The 17533-nt window shown below is 40.3% G+C and overlaps 3 protein-coding genes across 3 annotated transcripts; 2 read left to right on the plus strand and 1 right to left on the minus strand.

The window, feature by feature from the left end:
• Positions 1 to 333: 333 nt before the first annotated feature.
• Positions 334 to 6486, plus strand: ltb4r2b (leukotriene B4 receptor 2b). Its single transcript, XM_017410778.3, has 5 exons — positions 334 to 480; positions 2920 to 3496; positions 4189 to 4389; positions 4470 to 4513; positions 5427 to 6486. The coding sequence occupies exons 2-5, from the start codon at positions 2939 to 2941 to the stop codon at positions 5698 to 5700; spliced, it is 1077 nt and encodes a 358-aa protein (XP_017266267.1). The 5' UTR covers positions 334 to 480; positions 2920 to 2938; the 3' UTR covers positions 5701 to 6486.
• A 1320-nt stretch (positions 6487 to 7806) lies between these two features.
• Positions 7807 to 13229, minus strand: LOC108232837. Its single transcript, XM_017410886.3, has 11 exons — positions 13108 to 13229; positions 12445 to 12476; positions 11240 to 12252; positions 10726 to 11076; positions 10327 to 10580; positions 9653 to 10196; positions 9372 to 9558; positions 8753 to 8992; positions 8394 to 8565; positions 8148 to 8293; positions 7807 to 7998 (listed from the first exon to the last, which is right to left on the minus strand). The coding sequence occupies exons 3-11, from the start codon at positions 11591 to 11593 to the stop codon at positions 7844 to 7846; spliced, it is 2403 nt and encodes an 800-aa protein (XP_017266375.1). The 5' UTR covers positions 11594 to 12252; positions 12445 to 12476; positions 13108 to 13229; the 3' UTR covers positions 7807 to 7843.
• An 811-nt stretch (positions 13230 to 14040) lies between these two features.
• Positions 14041 to 17381, plus strand: sdr39u1 (short chain dehydrogenase/reductase family 39U, member 1). Its single transcript, XM_017410877.3, has 6 exons — positions 14041 to 14441; positions 14962 to 15068; positions 15228 to 15310; positions 15750 to 15871; positions 15960 to 16112; positions 16737 to 17381. The coding sequence occupies exons 1-6, from the start codon at positions 14426 to 14428 to the stop codon at positions 17162 to 17164; spliced, it is 909 nt and encodes a 302-aa protein (XP_017266366.1). The 5' UTR covers positions 14041 to 14425; the 3' UTR covers positions 17165 to 17381.
• The last annotated feature ends 152 nt before the right edge of the window (positions 17382 to 17533 follow it).

Here is a 17533-nt window from a genome sequence, read left to right on the forward strand (position 1 = left end):
TGAACTAGTGACGGTAAGTTTTATATTAACGCTCCGTATTCATGTTTGTGCTTGTGTGCTCTGCATCAGCGGCAGAGACAGCTTGTGCAAGCTCCTGAATCATGAAATTTCACAACACAGCACTTGGGTGAAAGTTAAAAGAGATGCCTCGGGATACTCAAACAGGATGGATTCCTAAAGAATGCATGTTTGCTTATAAAATCATCTCTGCAAACATTGTTTATACACAAGCACTTGAGATAAATCACCGCAATAATACTGTATATGGAGATGAATTTGCAGAACACTTAAGACAAAAAAAGGGGGGAGGAGGGCGAGAGTTTAGCGTTGGACACACCTCTGTCTTTGGCTTCCGCTGCCAAACCACAGCATGTTAGAGCCTGCGAGAAAAAACATGATCCTCCTCAGTATGAGCTAACAGAGACACAGACCCGGACAGCAGTCAGATACTTTCCCCGAGAGGCTTCACATCTTACAGAGGTCAGTCACTTTGACTTTATTAGCATTTCATCTCTCTCTTTTTGTGTTTCCCATCATATCATAGCTGTTTTCCTCGACTTAGTTGTTGCCAAAACGGCAGATTTATCACAAATCTGTAACAAAGTATGTTAATACTTTTAGGCTACAATAATCCCCTCATTACAGATTCACTGGCAAACACAGATTCTAGCAGATTTGTGGTGTTTCTGAGTCATTTTTACTCAAATTAGCACTTTTATTTACTTTACACCATAAATATTTTCATTATAAATCCTTTTTTTGACTTTATATTTACCGTCTTTGCCATTTTTAACACAAACCTGAGCACACATTTCACCATTTTTCATTAATCTAACATCTATCTGTTGAACTATTATAAGAAGTTTTTCCAGTCTAACTGGATTCCTTAAAAGTTGTGATTTCACCTGATAGTATGGCCTTGTTTTTCATTTCTGACTACTACGTTTTGTTTAAACATTCAGTTTTATTTGAAGCCGCTGAGGGAATATAAACAGTCGGTCTTGTTTGGGAACAGAACAAGGAAATTAGTGCTTAATCGGGACGTAAGGATTTAATCATTTGTTCTCATCTTGTCAGGTTTCTGAGCAGATTATCTTCTCTCCGCATCACTCAGCTCTAAAGTTTAAACTGTGGTCAGCACATGAACAAACAGCCTGATCAGGGTTACATGTTTCTTATTATAAATTGCTAAATTAGCTCAAAGGTCAGCCTCTCTGACTTTCGAGAAGGAATGGAGAGGGCAGCCCGGGATACAAAGTGAAAAATGAAACAATGTTGAAACTCGTCTTTTCTTTTTACGCACTTCTGCGTGTTTTAGCCTGCAGATCCTGAGCTTCATTAAAATCTGACGTCAGGTCGGCTCACGTGGTAAAAGCCACAAGAGAATGAATGAATTAAATCCAGAGTAGTGCTGTGTGTGACTTTAGAAAGCGTATTGTCTTACTGTATGTCTCGTTTCTTTGACTTACAGCTTCTTCTTTCAACACATGTTTACATTTTTCACACAATCAGATAGTTTGGACATTCTTTTCCACAACTTTGAACATAGCAGAGCAAAAATTTTAGACAAACATATCCAAAAATCTCTGTTATTTTTGTTTAAAAAAAGCTAACGAAACAAAAAGAAATTAAAGGGCTAACGTTAACATGAAGGAATGCATATCGCCCGCCACCTTTTATGCCAGATTTTTTAAACTAAACTCATCTTAATGCTGAAAAGAGACGGAGTTAGAGTCAATTTGAAGAAACCTTGATAATGGCGTCATGCACAATCCCGTGTAATACTGTGAGATCTCACAAGGTGCGCTGGGGATGACTCTCAGCTACTACCACACCACATTTAGCTCAAGATCTGTATTAATATTTACAGCCATTTTTGTGACGTCTAATGTCAGTCAGCTGTGGTAGCAGTGAGGTTAAATTGAGCAACGAAGGTCTTTTTTTGGTTAACCTGAATCTACCATTGATATAAAGGGGGCCCCTTTGCAAGGAGTGAAAAATCTATATTATATATGTGCAAAGTTATAGTCCAATCAGAGTTAAATAAAAAGATTTTAAAGGTGCACCACAGTGAGTTGTTTTGGAACGTGATCAGATAAAATACACCGTCAGGATGTGTGGGTGCAAGGAGAAAGTAGCCTGGGGGGGGGGGTCATTTCATCCATGACTTCTGTACTTTTTACATTTAATTTATTCAGTTTCAGCCTTCAGATAATGAGATTTACATGTGGGAGTCCTGTTCAGCCCAGTTAGGCTCAACTTTGTCAGGTTTGGTGGGTGGATGGTAGGTTTGAACCCAAATGCAGGCAGATAAGGAGCTCCAAACAAAATTTTTAAATAACAAAACAAAACAAAATGCTGATGTGGCAGCATCAAAACCGAATAACAGAAATTCAGTTTGCCAGGGAACACGAGGTTCAAAACCCCGAGGCAAACCAGACGACACATGAGCACGACAATGAACCAGGGAGCAGTGGGTGGAGATGAACAGGTTTTAAAGGCTGAGGGTAACAAGGAAGTGGAAATAGGGGACTGATTGGTAACACGAGACAGGTGTGGGTGGTAGAGGCAGAAACAAGAAACAAAAATCCTAATACAAAAATAAATTTAAAAAGATACCCAAATCCTGACAAACTTAGTCATTATGGTTGAAAGATGTTTTTCTATTCAGGAGGAACAACTGAAGAATGTGCCTGAAAAGCATGTAATTAACTTGTGTTAATAAATCTTTTTGTTTTGTTTTGTTTTTGTCAGTGACAATAGGTCTTAATGGCAAACAGCACTCTGTAAAAATGAAATCAACGTCAACATGACTTGAAACTTTATCTCCAACAGGTTGTGAAATAATTGTTCTGCGTTGTTTTATTTAATAAAATGGTGTGAAGGGGTCTGATTTCAAACTGTGTCTCGTGTTTTCAGGATTAAAACTTCTTTGAGGATGAAAAACAAAACTGGTTTCGAAGGCGAGGACATCGTGGATGAGAGCGCTGTGAGCAGTGACCTCTCTACAGCTCTGGGCGCCCTCATCCTCAGTTTAGTTTTCCTCCTGGGCGTCCCCGGTAACTTCTTCATCATCTGGAGCATCCTGGCTCGCATCCGGCATCGCTCAGTCACCACCATCCTGATTCTCAACCTGGCGTGCGCTGATGGCTGCCTCATGGCCCTCACCATCTTCTTCATCATCTACCTGGCCAAGCAGACGTGGATCTTTGGAGACTTCATGTGTAAAAGCCTCTTCTACCTGTGCAACGCCAACATGTACGCCTCCATCTTCCTGATCACGCTAATGAGCGCGCACAGGATGGTGGCCGTGCTGTTTCCACGGAAACTGCACCGGATCACCCGAAAGATTATGATAAAGGTGATCGTGGGCATGTGGGTGTTGGTCATGATGATTTCTTTGCCCTCGCTGGTGTTTCGAGACGTGAGAGTCGACCACGATGAAATGAACAAAACAAGAAACGTGTGTTCGCCAAATCACACTGAACCTCGCCATGTGAGTACACTGATTATCTGAACATCTGAATTTATTCTGATTATTCCAACGACTGATTTTATGACTTTAGGCCAGGGGTAGGCAACCCAGGTCCTGGAGGGCCACCATCCTGCAGGTTTTACTTGATTCTCTGCTCCATCACACCTGATTTGAATCAACGGGTGATTAACAGGCTTCTGCAGAACATGAAGAGGTGATTTAACCAATGAATCAGGTGATAGTGGCTCTCCAGGACCAGGGTTGCCTACTCCTGCTTTAGGCCAACAATCGCTGACATCTGTTGATAGATCAGAGACTAAAGGCCTAATATTCCTTGAAGGAATCCATATCACCCACTGCTTTTCATGCCAGAGTTTTAAACTACCATCTTTTTATGATGAGAAATAGAGAAAATTAAAGCCATTCAGATCAAACCTTGTAAATATTTTAAATGTGTTAGCGCTCAGAGTATGTGTTGAGGATGACTCTCAGCTACTACCACACCAAATTTTGTCTCAATAGCTGTAAAATTCACTGCGTTACAGCCATTTTTGTGTTGGCTAGTCAATTAGCTGTGGTTGTAGACGTATACATCCAGTGATTAGTTTCTGAGTGTTTCAAAAAAAACCATCCTGTAGTTCATGAGCTAAAACATAAAGAAATAATGTAACCCTTAGTCTGTTGCTTGTTTTTTCATTGTCTCGTGTTTCCAGGTCAGGTTTCAGTACACCTTGGAGACTGTGTCAGGATTTATTATCCCGTACGCCATCATCATCACCAGCTACGTCCTGATCCTGAAACGCCTGAGGCAGACCCACTTCCGTCGAAAGGTCCGCAGTGAGAAACTCATTCTTGCCATAGTGGTGACATTTGGCGTGTTCTGGCTGCCGTACCACATCATCAACATGATACAGGTGAGTGAAGGCTCCCTTCAATCAGTCACATCTGCTTCTGGATCAAATATTTCCTGAAAATATACGTTTTTCTGCTCCAGGTGGCAGCTGAGTGGTATCCAGAAGATTCAGAGACAAAAGAAAAGTGAGTAACTTGACACAACTTGACCCATTTTTAGTGTTACTTTACCAGCTATTAAAGGCAGAGCAACTTTTATTATCTACTGAAAAGACAGCATTGAATCAGAACCTCATCTGGTTTAAATTTAAGACAAATTCAAGAAGTCACAGTTAGTTTTGTGACCAAAATCATACGTTATTGAACCAAAAACACTGTTAAAGCAGATAATAAACACAAATACTTAAATCTCTGTATAGTTTAGGTTTTTCTGACTGTTGTGTGGTTTGATTTTGAGCATTTTATTCAGTTTAACATGTACTGACATTAATAACAAACATTAGTAAACTAACTGCATGTTTTAACTTCACTTAGGGATGTTTTGTACAATCTTCCCAATCCTAATGGGAAAAACTCACATTTGAACAGGCTTAATTTTATTTTACTTGTTATTCAGGAGAGACTAAAACAAAACAAATAATTTTAATAAATCGTTCTGCTTCTTTGTCAAAAGACAAAGTTCATTACAGTTTTTTTTCCTTAAAAGTTCTCCTTGCAAATGATAAAATCAAACATGAAAAGGTTAGCCTGAACTATATCAAACGGTGCAGTTTTTGCACTCAGTGTAAACAAAACACTCTGCTGAGTCACGTGACTTCCCTGCTTTAAACTGGCCCCAGACAGATTTAACATTTGACACATTTAAAGTCCTTTCCGTAGGTAAACGTATGCATGCAGTAGGTGGAAGTCATTCACAAATTCTGCTTCCAAATCTTTAATTTAAGGACCATTGACCATTAACCATTGATATGGAAAGAGGACCTAAAATGTTTTAGTAGTGATTGAACCTGTTTACTAAAAGCCGTGCATTAATCAGTTTAGGTGGAGGAATTTTGCGGTTTAACCTGTTATTTACACATATATATTTATATTTCTGCAGATTGGTCCACATCCATCAGAGCTGCCGAGCAGTGACTTCAGCTTTAGCCTTCATCAGCAGCTGCGCCAACCCCGTCCTCTACACCTTCGCTGGAAAGTCCTACATCAAGCAGAACGGCCTCTACTTCATGGCGAAACTCTTCGAGGGCACGACGCAGGAGCAATCAAAGTCCAGAAAGGGTCAAATGGTCAACAAAGACAGCACGGCACAGAACGACGACTCTATAAACACTGCTGACTCAACTGCACCAAACGGGAATAAAGAACTAACATAGACACATTTATGGACTCTGAAATGTAAAATGTGTAAAGCTAATTATTACTTGATAGACTATCATTTACTGCAGATTTTTTCCAAAACTTACAGACTGAAAAACAAAAAAAGAAGGTTGTTGACAGGGGAACAAACTCTGGTCAGGCTGCCTTTTAGGAACGAGTTTTCATTAAACGAACCAAAGACTTATTTTCCCACTGAACATTGAACGGTGGTTAAACCAAAACCAGATCATTTGAAACTGGTTTCTGTGCTCGTCTGCTCCCGTTCGTTGACATATTTATGTCCAGTAAAGCTAATTTACTGTCACATTTAAGATGTTTATAGTACTTTCCCTCCTGTTTCTTTTTTTACCAGTTTAATTTATTTTGCTCATCTGAATCCTGTTAAGTCTACTTTTTGTGGCCAATTAAATCAAAATGAGACATTTTAGTCAATGATGACATATCTGGTGTATTATTCTGTACTGTCCATGAAAAATTAACTTTTTATGATTTTGTTAAGGTTTACAATGGCATATTCTGTGCAGAGAGATTGATGGCTAATTTTTACCTTCAGTATTTATAAAGAAGTCAGACAAAATCCAACTCTATAAACTTTTTGAAAAGCTTTTATTTTCTTAGAAATTGTTTTATTTTCTTCTTGTCTTTGTCACTTTAATGAAATACCCTTGGATATGGATACTAGAATAAAGTTCTACATGTGGATATCTGAGGTTTACCTTTATGAAACATCCAAAGTGTCAGAATTTCTGTTCAGATTAAAGTTTTTTTTATCATTACCTTCAGATCTGACTCATTATTGAAGCATTTAAACATTTAATTTTAATCACTGATTACTTACAAACTGCTTTATTGTCATTAAATAAGCCAATGATATAATAATCACTGATATTTTAAGTGTCCTGTTACATTTACAGTTTTAAAACTTCCGACTCATCGGCTCATTTGAAGAGCTTATGTTAAAAAATTAAAACTATTCTAATATTTGCATGGAAAAAAGGAAAAAAAACAACTTGGAGCAAATCAGAAAACATTAATAACCACAACTAAATCTGATTTAACAAAACAAATGAAGATTTCTGACTAAAGATCAAAGATCTGCTGAAATGCAATAAACTTGATCAAGTTTGTAATTTTAGTGGTTTAAAGCTGAACTGAAATCAAATCACAAAATATTGACATTTCACATCCACACAACATTCCAGGGAGCCGTTTCTCTGACCTAAAACTTAATTAACTTGTTTTTAACGTTTTAGTCAATAATTTCCAAAGAGGGGCAGAGTTCCATCCTGGGTTCATGACGAGTTCTGTGCCCCTAAAACTGGAAGAAGAAGCCCTTTTTTTGGATATGAAGAGATGCTGGGAGACTTTGTGGATTCAAAGGATATAAAACCAAACCAGTTCAAACCTGAACCGACGGCTGGATGTCTGGAATTGAGAGAAAACTCGTCAGATTCTGATCATCAGGACCGTCAGGGCCGACAAAACGACCCAGTTTGGATCGTGGGATTGTAGGAACTGAATACCGTTTGTAATATAATGTAAAATTTCTGGATTTAAATGGAATATGTGTTCATACAGTCTATCAGAACATGACGCGGCCAACAGATGTGTTTATTAATGAGGTGCAGGGGTTATTTATTACTTTATTTCCACCTTGTGTTCATAACACGCTACACATGTCAGGATTTGTTTTTTCGTGTTTCTTTAATTCTCTTTTCATTCTGGGTAATCCTGTTCAGTTTAATATTAAGTTCTTGCATGATTCTTCAGTTTTATTTTGGTTCCTGTGATCTGTTTTGTCCTGTCCTCAGCCCTTTATACGCCTTCCTGCCACGCCCGTCTCCACCTGCCCAGAGGTAGTAATCACTCACCTGCGTCCACTTCCCAAATCATCACCTGCTTTTAAAACCCATTCATCAAGCCTTTGGTTTTAGTCTCTTTAAAAACATAAATCTTTCTGTAATTATTTCAAAAATGAGTCTGCTTTCTGAGTTCCTTTCATATCGACACATAATGCCGTTCGGACTGTGTATCCGTTGCAAAGTGATGCATTACATAAAGTAAGTAATCAGATGTATAAAAAGAATGGAAGACGTCAAATGTTGGTCAACACATTTATTTTTTTACATTAATGTAATGTTATGTATTGTTGAATTGTGTTTTGTGGGCAGCGACGTCTTCCGTCTTGATAACTGTCTGAACGTGTGAGACGACAGGAGCGTCTGGACCCAGAACGTCTTCATGGAACTCCAGACGCATCTGCCACACAAGCTTCATCAGTTGTCTGACGTAGTCTTAGATGACAGGACGATAAAAACACATCAGACATGTTAAAATGGACAGAAGTCAAAAACCAAAGAGAGTGATAACCAGGTGAGACAAACGTGTGTGCAACATGCTTTTGTTTCGCATATCTTGCTGCACACTGAGGATCTGAACTCACCATACATGACAAACTCCTTCGCTGGCTGAACCACACCACCTTTCTTGAACTTTGGATACAACACCTTCCAGCGCTGAGGTCCGTCCTGTATACTGGCCCGCTCCTTCTGCACATTCTCATTTAAGTGAAGGGCTGCCAAAGTCACTCTGCAGGAAAAACGTACAGGCGCATCTCAAAATGTTTGAAAAACATCCGTTTTTTTCCTGAAGCCTTACAGCAACATGTTCACAAAATGAGCGAACACACCTCGCTTCCACTGAGGGATGAAGGAAATGCTCGTGTTTACTCGTGAAGAAGCAGACCACGTTGTGAAACTCTTCCAGGCATGATGTCTCCTCTGCAGGGGACAGCTGAGGGACATCCTTCAGCAGCCTGGAGCTCAGGACAACTGCCTCCAGTTCTTTTTGTGCGCTGCTGCCTGTCAACACACAGTGTAACAAACCGACATTAGGGATCTTATACAGCTCATATTAAGCATTTAGTGAAAATCAATTCAAGCCACACAAATCTAGATGGTCCTCTTATCTTGTCTGAAGCAGTTGAGCACAGATTAATATATTTTTTTGATAATGTGTGAGTTGTATTAGTTGCATGCATGCGCCCACCATGTTCCAGCCACTGCCTGTCGGTTTCTCCGTGCTGACACCTCGGGAAAACGTCACCATGGCCCTCGTGGATGTTGCAGATGTGACGAGCCACAGAAGTCCACTTCTGCACAGCCATGTCTGCGTCCCCACCACTGGACGCTGCCGTCCAACAGAGGTGGTTGGAGATGGACCGGGCCCACCGCCCCACAGAAGCACACTGAGGCTTCTTGGACACTGCCACCAGTTTCCTGAAGACGTCTGGAACAAAGACACAACGTGATGTTGACAGAATAGTCCCTCATTGTTGACTTAGCCATTTAGCTGATAAATGAAACGAGCGATGCTCAGAGCGTTGAGCTAATAACGATACATGACATGTTATAACAGATCTAAATAGTGTGAAAATCAAATTGTCTGGACGGTGTGTTCTTTGCTGAGGGTCCATCTTTTGTACGTGAACGACTACATTTGGGTGTCAATAGCAACTGGTTGACTCACAGTATGAAGGTGCGGCTTGTATGACTCACAATAACATCACAATAAAACTTTCTCATTCATATCGTCCCAGCATTCAACAACTCCGAGGTGGGAATCACGTGACAAAGAATTTGCTTATCAAACTCATTTTAAAACTCACCCTTGGAGACACGCCGCACGTCAAACCGGTGTCTGATGTTGGGCATTTCCGTTCGCAGCCATTTGCAAACCTGCACATGTCTGCCTGAGGTGAGTTCAGCTACAGAGAGACCATGTCGCTGCAGGAAGCCGATGCCACGTTTCAGGCCCTCCAACTCCATCGCTGCGCGGCTCTGCACTTCATTGCACTGAAAAATGTAGCTGCAGATTGTAATTTAAACATAATATAGATATAATTTTCAATCTTCTCTTCACTACCTATGTAAAGACAATTGTATGTACCTGCACAAGGTGGGTAGTGAGCACCTCACCAGTACTCAGATCCATCAAAGAATAGCTGCCATACTTGGCTGAATGCCCTGGTGAGCAGCAGCGAGCATATCCACCCAGTCTAAGCGGTATTCCCTTTCTCTTCATCAACATGGCCTGTTGCTTGGCGCTCCAAAGCCTTCGGATGGCAGGGATCAAATAGCAGCGCTGCAGACTGAAGTACGTCCTCAAGCTGTAGGTTCCAACGCCCATGTGCTGGAAAAGGTTCCGGGCGATCGCTGCCGGACACCCGCTAAACATGGTGGCAGCTGCGATCATCAAATTGCCCACGGGCATGCGGTTGTGGACCGACTGGCTGTACCACACCCTGGTGTGGGCATCTGTCCTCTTGCAGACACTGCTTACAGCCACCATGGTGCCCATGATCAGCCTCATTGTCACGTCGCAGGCTCCGGAACAGACAACACACACGGCGAACAGGGTCCTCAAACAACTCTCAAACACAATGTACTTCCTCTCAGCTGATGGACAGGAATCAGCCACGTCTCCGAGGTCACTGCAACGTGAAAACAAAACAAAACTGATTGTCAGTGGTGCTGGGATAACAATGATGCAATCCAGTGCTCATATTAGAATGGTAGCATTGATGAGATATCAATATTAAATGGAAATATTACTACACTTACAAGTCCTCATCCTCGAATTCTTCAGCGTCAGGTGTCCAGTCTGGGTCCTCCTCGTCCGTCTCTGGTTCCTCCTCACTCTCAGGTCCATCGCTGTAGTCACCACCTGGGTTGGGAGTCAGGAGCGTACACTGAACACCGACGTCCGCAGTCCGGCGTGTCGTAGACGTGCCTTTGGACTTCATCTTTACTGCACACATAATCCCAACCGATCTGGAGCCGGATTCTGTCTGGCAGGACCTGGAGTCCTGGCTGTCCTGTGAGCATGGGACAGAAACCTGTTGTTACTGAAAACACCAATATGTGATAAAAAACAGTAGCAAAAATTGCCATAGCAGTCATAGCTGGACAATGTATTGCTTATGCACTGCAAAGAAACAAAAACAAACATTGCATATTTACCACTTCCAGATCTGTCTCCTCTGTCGTCAAGCCTGCTGTGTGCACCTCATCATACTCAGTCTTCCAACTTCCTGTTTGCACCTCCTCAAACTCCGTCTTTATACTTCCTATTTGCACCTCCTCAAACTCCGTCTTTATACTTCCTATTTGCACCTCCTCAAACTCCGTCTTTATACTTCCTGTTTGCACCTCCTCAAACTCCGTCTTTAAACTTCCTATTTGCACCTCCTCAAACTCCGTCTTTATACTTTCTGGCTGCACCGCATCAATCTCCTCCTTCAGACCCGCTGTGTGCGTCGCTCCTCGCTCCGTTTGTCCCTCGTCGGCACAGGTCCGGGTGTTTAAAGTGTCCTGGTAACAGAAACAGCAAGTCAACACAGCGGCGGGAGCGAGCGGAAGCTAAGAAAGTGCGCGCTCCCTGGTGACAAAGAGTTGTTTACGCACGCTTACAGTGGAGTAAACATAGGTTGTTTATATAGCTTCATCAAACTGCGCTGAAAATGGCTGCACATACCTGAATGACACGAGCGCGTCCACGTGTGAGGTAATCTACACGCTGTAAGGTCCCGCCCTTCTTTCCAGCTTCCTTTCTTTTAAAATTAAAAATTGTGGGTACCGCTCCAGGCAGGAGGATCTGCTTTTTCGGCGTGTAGCCGATGGACCGCATCAAGGAGGGCCGGTACCGGAAGCAGGTCTCTTCGAAGTGTTCGCTGCACAGACGGCTCGCCGAGTTCGGGTGGTAATTCTCACGCCGGAGGTTACGTATCCAAATCTGACTGTGTTTTTTATCTTTGGGGAAGCTGAAAAACGAAACTCCCGTGGTGGAATTTGGACGGTTAGAACAGTTTAAAGCAGCGCACTGAACCATGTTGCACGAGCGCTCCTCCACTCGCAGCCTTGACAGGTTACGTCAAACAGCGGCACTTTGGACGTCACATTTCCGGGGTGGCCACGGAAAAAGCCGAAAATTCCCGAGTGCTTTCTTCAACAGTCGTGGTGCGTTCCAGTAGTACTGGGAAATGGGAATTCCCGACTTCCTATTCAACGTGAACGCCCTTTTTGAGTGGAGTGGCCCACTCGGAAAATGGGAGCAACTCCAACCCTCCCAGTTAAGATTGCAAGATGGTTGCTACTCCGAACTTAAGTGAACTGTTACTGTTAATACCAGTTCTTTTTCACATTTAATAATTTTTTTAATGTTCATGGCAAGCATTTAAACATGTTCCACAAGTATATATTTGGTAAGATTTCATATTATGAAACTGCAACAAAAAACGAAGGTGTTGTTGCGGGCATCCATTTTTTTTTTTTCCTACTGTCACCGAACTGGAATCACTCAAGAGTTTCTAGTTAGTTCTGATGTAAATGGGAGGCAGCAGAGATTTATTTTTTATTTGAAAATTTTACAACAAGCACACTTCATGATTTTATTTCCAAAACACTTTACAGTTCAGCTTTAAGCTCCCAACAACATGAAGTTTAATTTATTCACAACTGAAGAGGTGATCCGGTGATGAGCAGTCCCACCTGAAAAAAAAAAAAACATGCAAGGGAATCAAAAATCAAAAGCCACCTTTATCAATGCACACTAGTCAGAGTCCAAATGACAATTAAAAACCTCACAAATGAAGATTTTAGAGAAAATAATCTAACAATAAGTGTTTATTTTTAAATTGTTCATTTATAAAAATATACACATTTTGGACAAAAAGCTCTTACCTTAATAAAATGGCACCCACATAGATCCAACCCTAAAAAGGAAAAATACAAAAACACTCATTAAAAGTTGTCTCAACTCTGAACAACCTGAATAATCTAAAAAATGTCAAACCCATCAGTGCAGTGAAAGAATAATCATCAGCTTCAGGTGAAACACGGACTCACATGCAACTCATCACTGAGGTTTGACTGACTAAAAAGTAGTTATTCAATAATAATAAATCTATTTGTTCTTTGGCTGCTAGAAGTTAAACGAAGTCAAAGTTCCTGCAGCAGATGTGCAAAAGATAATTAGAGCTGAAGAAAAATAAATTCAGCCCTGATTAGTTTACCACTATTAAACATTAATTTAACAAATCTGAATTTCAGCTTTGAGAAAAACAATATTAATGCTTATGCAGCTAAAATTTGCTTAACCTCACAGTACTACTTAAAAATCACAACTTTGATTTAGGAATGGTTTGGTGTAATTGGTAAATTTAACCAAACGTATGAAAACTGATCATCAGCCTTTATTTGTCGAGTTCTCGTTAGTTCAAGCCACGAGGTCGGTTTGGCGCTTAATGATTCTCTGCCAATTATCCTCCGGATCCGACATAAAACCTGCTCTAAAAACACACCAGCTGATATGAAAACAAGAAGCATATTAAATAAACTTTTTACCGTTTAATAAGTGTTAAAATATTTTCATTTGTGTCTCTTTGGCACCGCACGTCCGCACACCATCACCTCGGCAAGGAAGAGAAGACGGCACTGTGACTGCGCGCTAATATAACATCAAAACCACGTGATTCTGACGTGTGGCGTCATAAACCGGCGACTTCTTGTGCGAAATGAAAAGTATTTTTAAAATCACACAACTATGCATGATTACTGCTTGTTATTGAAATGTAACCTTTCCAAACATTCAAATCATAATAACATTATATATATATTTATTATTACAATCTACTTATGTTTTTATTCAAGTTGCAATCATTTATTAAATACAAATCTGATCATATATAAACTACAAACCACATATGCTGGTGTAGATGCTGGTGTAGATTCTTTTTGTTTTTTAACTTTTTTTGAATTTACAAACCACATAACCCTTAGTTGTATTAGGATACGTCATTCATAGCTTCATAACTGTCAAAGACAACAACAAGAAAAACACTTTACAGTACAAAGTTACACGGTGTCATAGAAACAAACTATAAAAAATAAGGTCATTTTAAGGATTTTGTATTAAACCAACATTTATACTGTCATATTTAAAGTTTTACATAAATAATAATCGATTAAAACTTTTCTCTAAATAGTTAAAGGTAAGTTAATAATGGTTTTCATGGCCTATATTTGTATGGAGCCCCGTAGGGGTATGTTGAAAATATTTATCATTGCGTTCCCTCATAATAATTACATTTTTTCCGGGTTATTTTACAAACACAGCTATAGATCAGACACATTAAGAAGCTGATTACCCTTGGAGAGGTTAAAAGATTTCTTTGGAGAAAAGTGGACACAAATGCACAGCCAGTAGGGAAGAATTATGGAAATAAAAGGGAATGATATCCGGAAAATATGAAAAATACTTTTGTTAATACTATAAGTTACTATTCTGTTTTAGTTATTAAGACACTGAAAAGTTAAACATCCAAGCATCTGAAGCCAATATGAACGTTGAAGTATTATTTTAGGGTAGTAGAAACTGATTGTAACGAATATACCCTGCAGGTGGCAGCATTGGAGCAAAAATGGCGAAATAGAACCCTTTCATTGACGAAAACAAACATGAAACTAGTAGGTGGCAGGCGTTTCTACTAAAAACTACATCCAAACCAATGATATACTACAAAATTACGTAATGCCTTAGCTTGGCTACGGAACCCCTATTGGGTCAAAAGGGTAGAACTAACTCGTTAGCAAAAGTGGGAGTGACAAACGAGAAAAACACCTTCAGGGACTTAAAGTCAGCGTTTACTGATAGTTTGTGACCATGCGAGTTTTAATAGGTATGTTCTTTTGTGATTTATTTACATCGCTTTAGTTTTTTTTTATATATATATTAAAGTTGTTCAGAAAGGTCAGTGTTATTGCTAACACTAACAGCTAGCTAGCTGTTAAACTGCAGCCGCAAATTAAGCTACATATTGTTTAGATTTAACTGATATGTGCATCTGATGCTCGTCCTGTCAGCTTTGGGGATATATCAGGAACACTAGTTAGTGTTTAGTTTTTACGGAAATACAAGCGAAATTCGCTCAACTATGCGGAGTTGTTTTGTAAGCATGTATGCTGCGCATGCGCGGTAGGTTAAATAACAGTAGATATACACATCTGACTGTGTAATCAATAGCCTCTTTGTATTCTCAGCAAAAATTAAATTGAATTACAGGACGTACGTGTTTGAAAGTTGTTGCTATGACTATCTTGACAGTTGAGTTTATTACATTTTATTATTACTAGTTACATTATTTCAGTTAAGAGCAAGTCCTGGTTATGGTTTGCATGGTTTTTTTGTCTTCCACTTAGGAGGTGGGTCTGGTTTTGTTGGCCGGGAGCTGACACATCTCCTCAGAGACAAAGGCCACGAGGTCACGGTAATATCTCGCCAACCTGGTCCAGGAAGAATAACATGGGTGAGGTCTGAGGTTCATTTCAGCAGCTAAATCTGTGACTAAACTGTGTGGCGAGATGGTGAAATTTACAGTTCTTTGTGTTGCTGTTCGTTTTTCTTTTCTGTCAGTCCAGTCTTTCTAAAGTCTTGGATTTTTCTTCCTGTCTTTTTGCATCTGCAGGGTGAATTAGAGTCCCGCGGCCTACCGCCGTGTGACAGTGCTGTCAACTTGAGTGGAGAGAATGTCATAAACCCCCTTCGATGGTGAGTAACAAATGATTACAAGGTTCATATCAGTGCTGTAAAGTGGATATTAACATTTCTTGTGGCTGCAACCAGGTGAACGTTTATAGCAGACTCCCCAGATATTAATAAAATACAAATAGTTGCTATATTCACGCTAACTTTTCTCACAAAATGAACATTTAGGGGCGGAGCTAGGAATAACCCTAACAGACAATATGGGATACATTTTAGTTTTGTTGTAAAGTTAATTGTACTGTTTGTTGGTATGTTTATGACTCCTCGTGAACAGAGCTATAAAATATATGACTCAGATCTTATTTGTCTCATTTGAACCAATGATATTAAAAAAAAAAGCAGATTTTGTTTCTTATTTTAAGAACTTCATGGCTTTGCAATGAGTGCCTTAAATAAACTGTAATAAACTAAAAGAAGGTGCTTTTTCTGTTGCTTCTTTAAGGTGGAATGAAAGCTATAAACAGGATATGTTCTCCAGTCGCATTGACACAACGAAAGCTCTGTCTCAAGCCATCGCAGCGTCCTCCAGTCCTCCTCACTCCTGGGTGCTGCTGTCGGGTGTAGGTAAGCCCGCGCTCGGCCGGTAACTCCTTTTATTTTCATCTGTGAGTCATAATTCTGTCTGTTTTCTGGTTTTCTTGTTGACCCACAGCCTGCTACAAACCCAGCCTGACAGCTGAGTACACGGAGGACAGCGAGTGGACACCGTATGACTTCCTCTCACAGCTTGTTAAAGAGTGGGAGGCTGCGGCGCGTCTTCCTGAGAATGTGGCTAAAACCACCAAACAGATCATCATTCGGCCTGGTATGAGCGAAGCTGCACACGCCTGTGTTTCATTGAAGAGGCTGATTTATGTGGAAAACTGTCTCCCCGGTCCTTTTAAATTACCTTTAAATTATGTGAAGTTAAAATCTGTAGGAGATAAAAAGGAGGAGTTTGGTTTTCTTCTACCTTGTTTTGCGTATTTGATGGACTTTTTGACAAAATGCCAAATTTGTTGATTTTTTGAGTTGCTTCAGACACTCAAAACGCTCTTAAAATAAAATATTCACTTTACTAAACGAGTTAAACCTTTATATGCGATATTAGGCACATTTTCATCTTTCTACTAAGCTTATTATGCGTCTTTTTATCCAGATTTTGTCAAAAAGAAATAAAGACAAGGGTAGTTTCTGCCATTTTATGACAAAGAATGCTAATATAATCTAAACTTAAAACACTGTTTTAGAAAGTCTACCTTCCTTTTCTGAAGAGAATTTAGTTCTTACTTACGGAAAAAAGGTAAATTTTAAAAAACAGTTTACTGTTATGATGTAAATGATCATTTATTTACATGTAGACAGAAAAATAAATTCTGTTTATGTACAGTTTCGCCCTCTAAAGCAGTTTTAATAAATCATCTCCTGTATTTCTGCTTCCCTCCACCAGGGGTGGTGTTGGGTCGTGACGGTGGGGCCATGAAGCAGATGATGCTGCCCTTCTGGCTCGGTTTCGGGGGGACGCTGGGCTCTGGAACTCAGCCGTTCCCGTGGATCCACGTCTCGGACCTGGCAGGAATAATCGCTCGCGCTCTGGAGCCCCCGGCCGGCGCTCCCTGCCCCTCGCCACAGGTGTACAACGGGGTCGCGCCTGCGCTCAACACCAACTACGAGTTCACCAAGGAGCTGGGTCAGATCCTGAGGAGGCCCACGGTCCTTCCTGTCCCCGGCTTCGTTTTGAACGCCCTGTTGGGTTCTGAGAGGGCCGTGGTCCTCACTCAAGGCCAGATGGTCATACCGAAGCGGACTTTAGAGTCTGGATATCAGTACAAGTACCCAGATCTGACCTCAGCCCTCAAACAGATTGTAGAAAGTTGAATTTATAGTTTTCTGTTCTTTTTTACTGTATTACAGAATCATAAAGAGATCCAAACTGGCTCAAATATGCACATAATTCTGATTTGAGTCCCAAGTTTTTTTTCTTTACACGTAAAATCAAATGAGAGGTTGGGTTTAAAAGCAGCAATTTGAATAAATATCCTACGATTTTTGTTTATATTTTGCAATAATTAAAAACACCTGAATAAAAACTCCATTCCTCCTTTCTGTAATGTGTTGATAAACAAAAAAAAGAAGGCTTAAAAACAAAAACAACTGGACTTCTATTCTGTAGCTGAAGGCGAATTGAGAAAGTTTCTCGGATGAGAAGCGAAACGTCTTCAGCTACAGAACAGAAGTCCAGTTGTT

The sequence above is a fragment of the Kryptolebias marmoratus genome, linkage group LG20 (genome assembly GCF_001649575.2).
Source record: "Kryptolebias marmoratus isolate JLee-2015 linkage group LG20, ASM164957v2, whole genome shotgun sequence".
Classification (NCBI taxonomy): Eukaryota; Metazoa; Chordata; class Actinopteri; order Cyprinodontiformes; family Rivulidae; genus Kryptolebias; species Kryptolebias marmoratus.

What these genes read in the sequence shown, in the direction of transcription:
- ltb4r2b (XM_017410778.3), top strand. Translation starts at nt 2,939, where the DNA reads ATGAAAAACAAAACTGGTTTCGAAGGCGAGGACATCGTGGATGAGAGC. An exon ending in ATCACACTGAACCTCGCCAT is followed by an intron (nt 3,497 to 4,188) that starts GTGAGTACACTG and finishes TCGTGTTTCCAG; the next exon opens with GTCAGGTTTCAGTACACCTT. An exon ending in GATTCAGAGACAAAAGAAAA is followed by an intron (nt 4,514 to 5,426) that starts GTGAGTAACTTG and finishes ATATTTCTGCAG; the next exon opens with ATTGGTCCACATCCATCAGA.
- sdr39u1 (XM_017410877.3), top strand. An exon ending in GTCCAGGAAGAATAACATGG is followed by an intron (nt 15,069 to 15,227) that starts GTGAGGTCTGAG and finishes TTGCATCTGCAG; the next exon opens with GGTGAATTAGAGTCCCGCGG. An exon ending in GGTGCTGCTGTCGGGTGTAG is followed by an intron (nt 15,872 to 15,959) that starts GTAAGCCCGCGC and finishes GTTGACCCACAG; the next exon opens with CCTGCTACAAACCCAGCCTG.
- LOC108232837 (XM_017410886.3), bottom strand. Translation starts at nt 11,593, where the DNA reads ATGGTTCAGTGCGCTGCTTTAAACTGTTCTAACCGTCCAAATTCCACC. An exon ending in GACGCGCTCGTGTCATTCAG is followed by an intron (nt 11,077 to 11,239) that starts GTATGTGCAGCC and finishes TTCTGTTACCAG; the next exon opens with GACACTTTAAACACCCGGAC. An exon ending in CAGGCAGTGGCTGGAACATG is followed by an intron (nt 8,566 to 8,752) that starts GTGGGCGCATGC and finishes GTGTGTTGACAG; the next exon opens with GCAGCAGCGCACAAAAAGAA.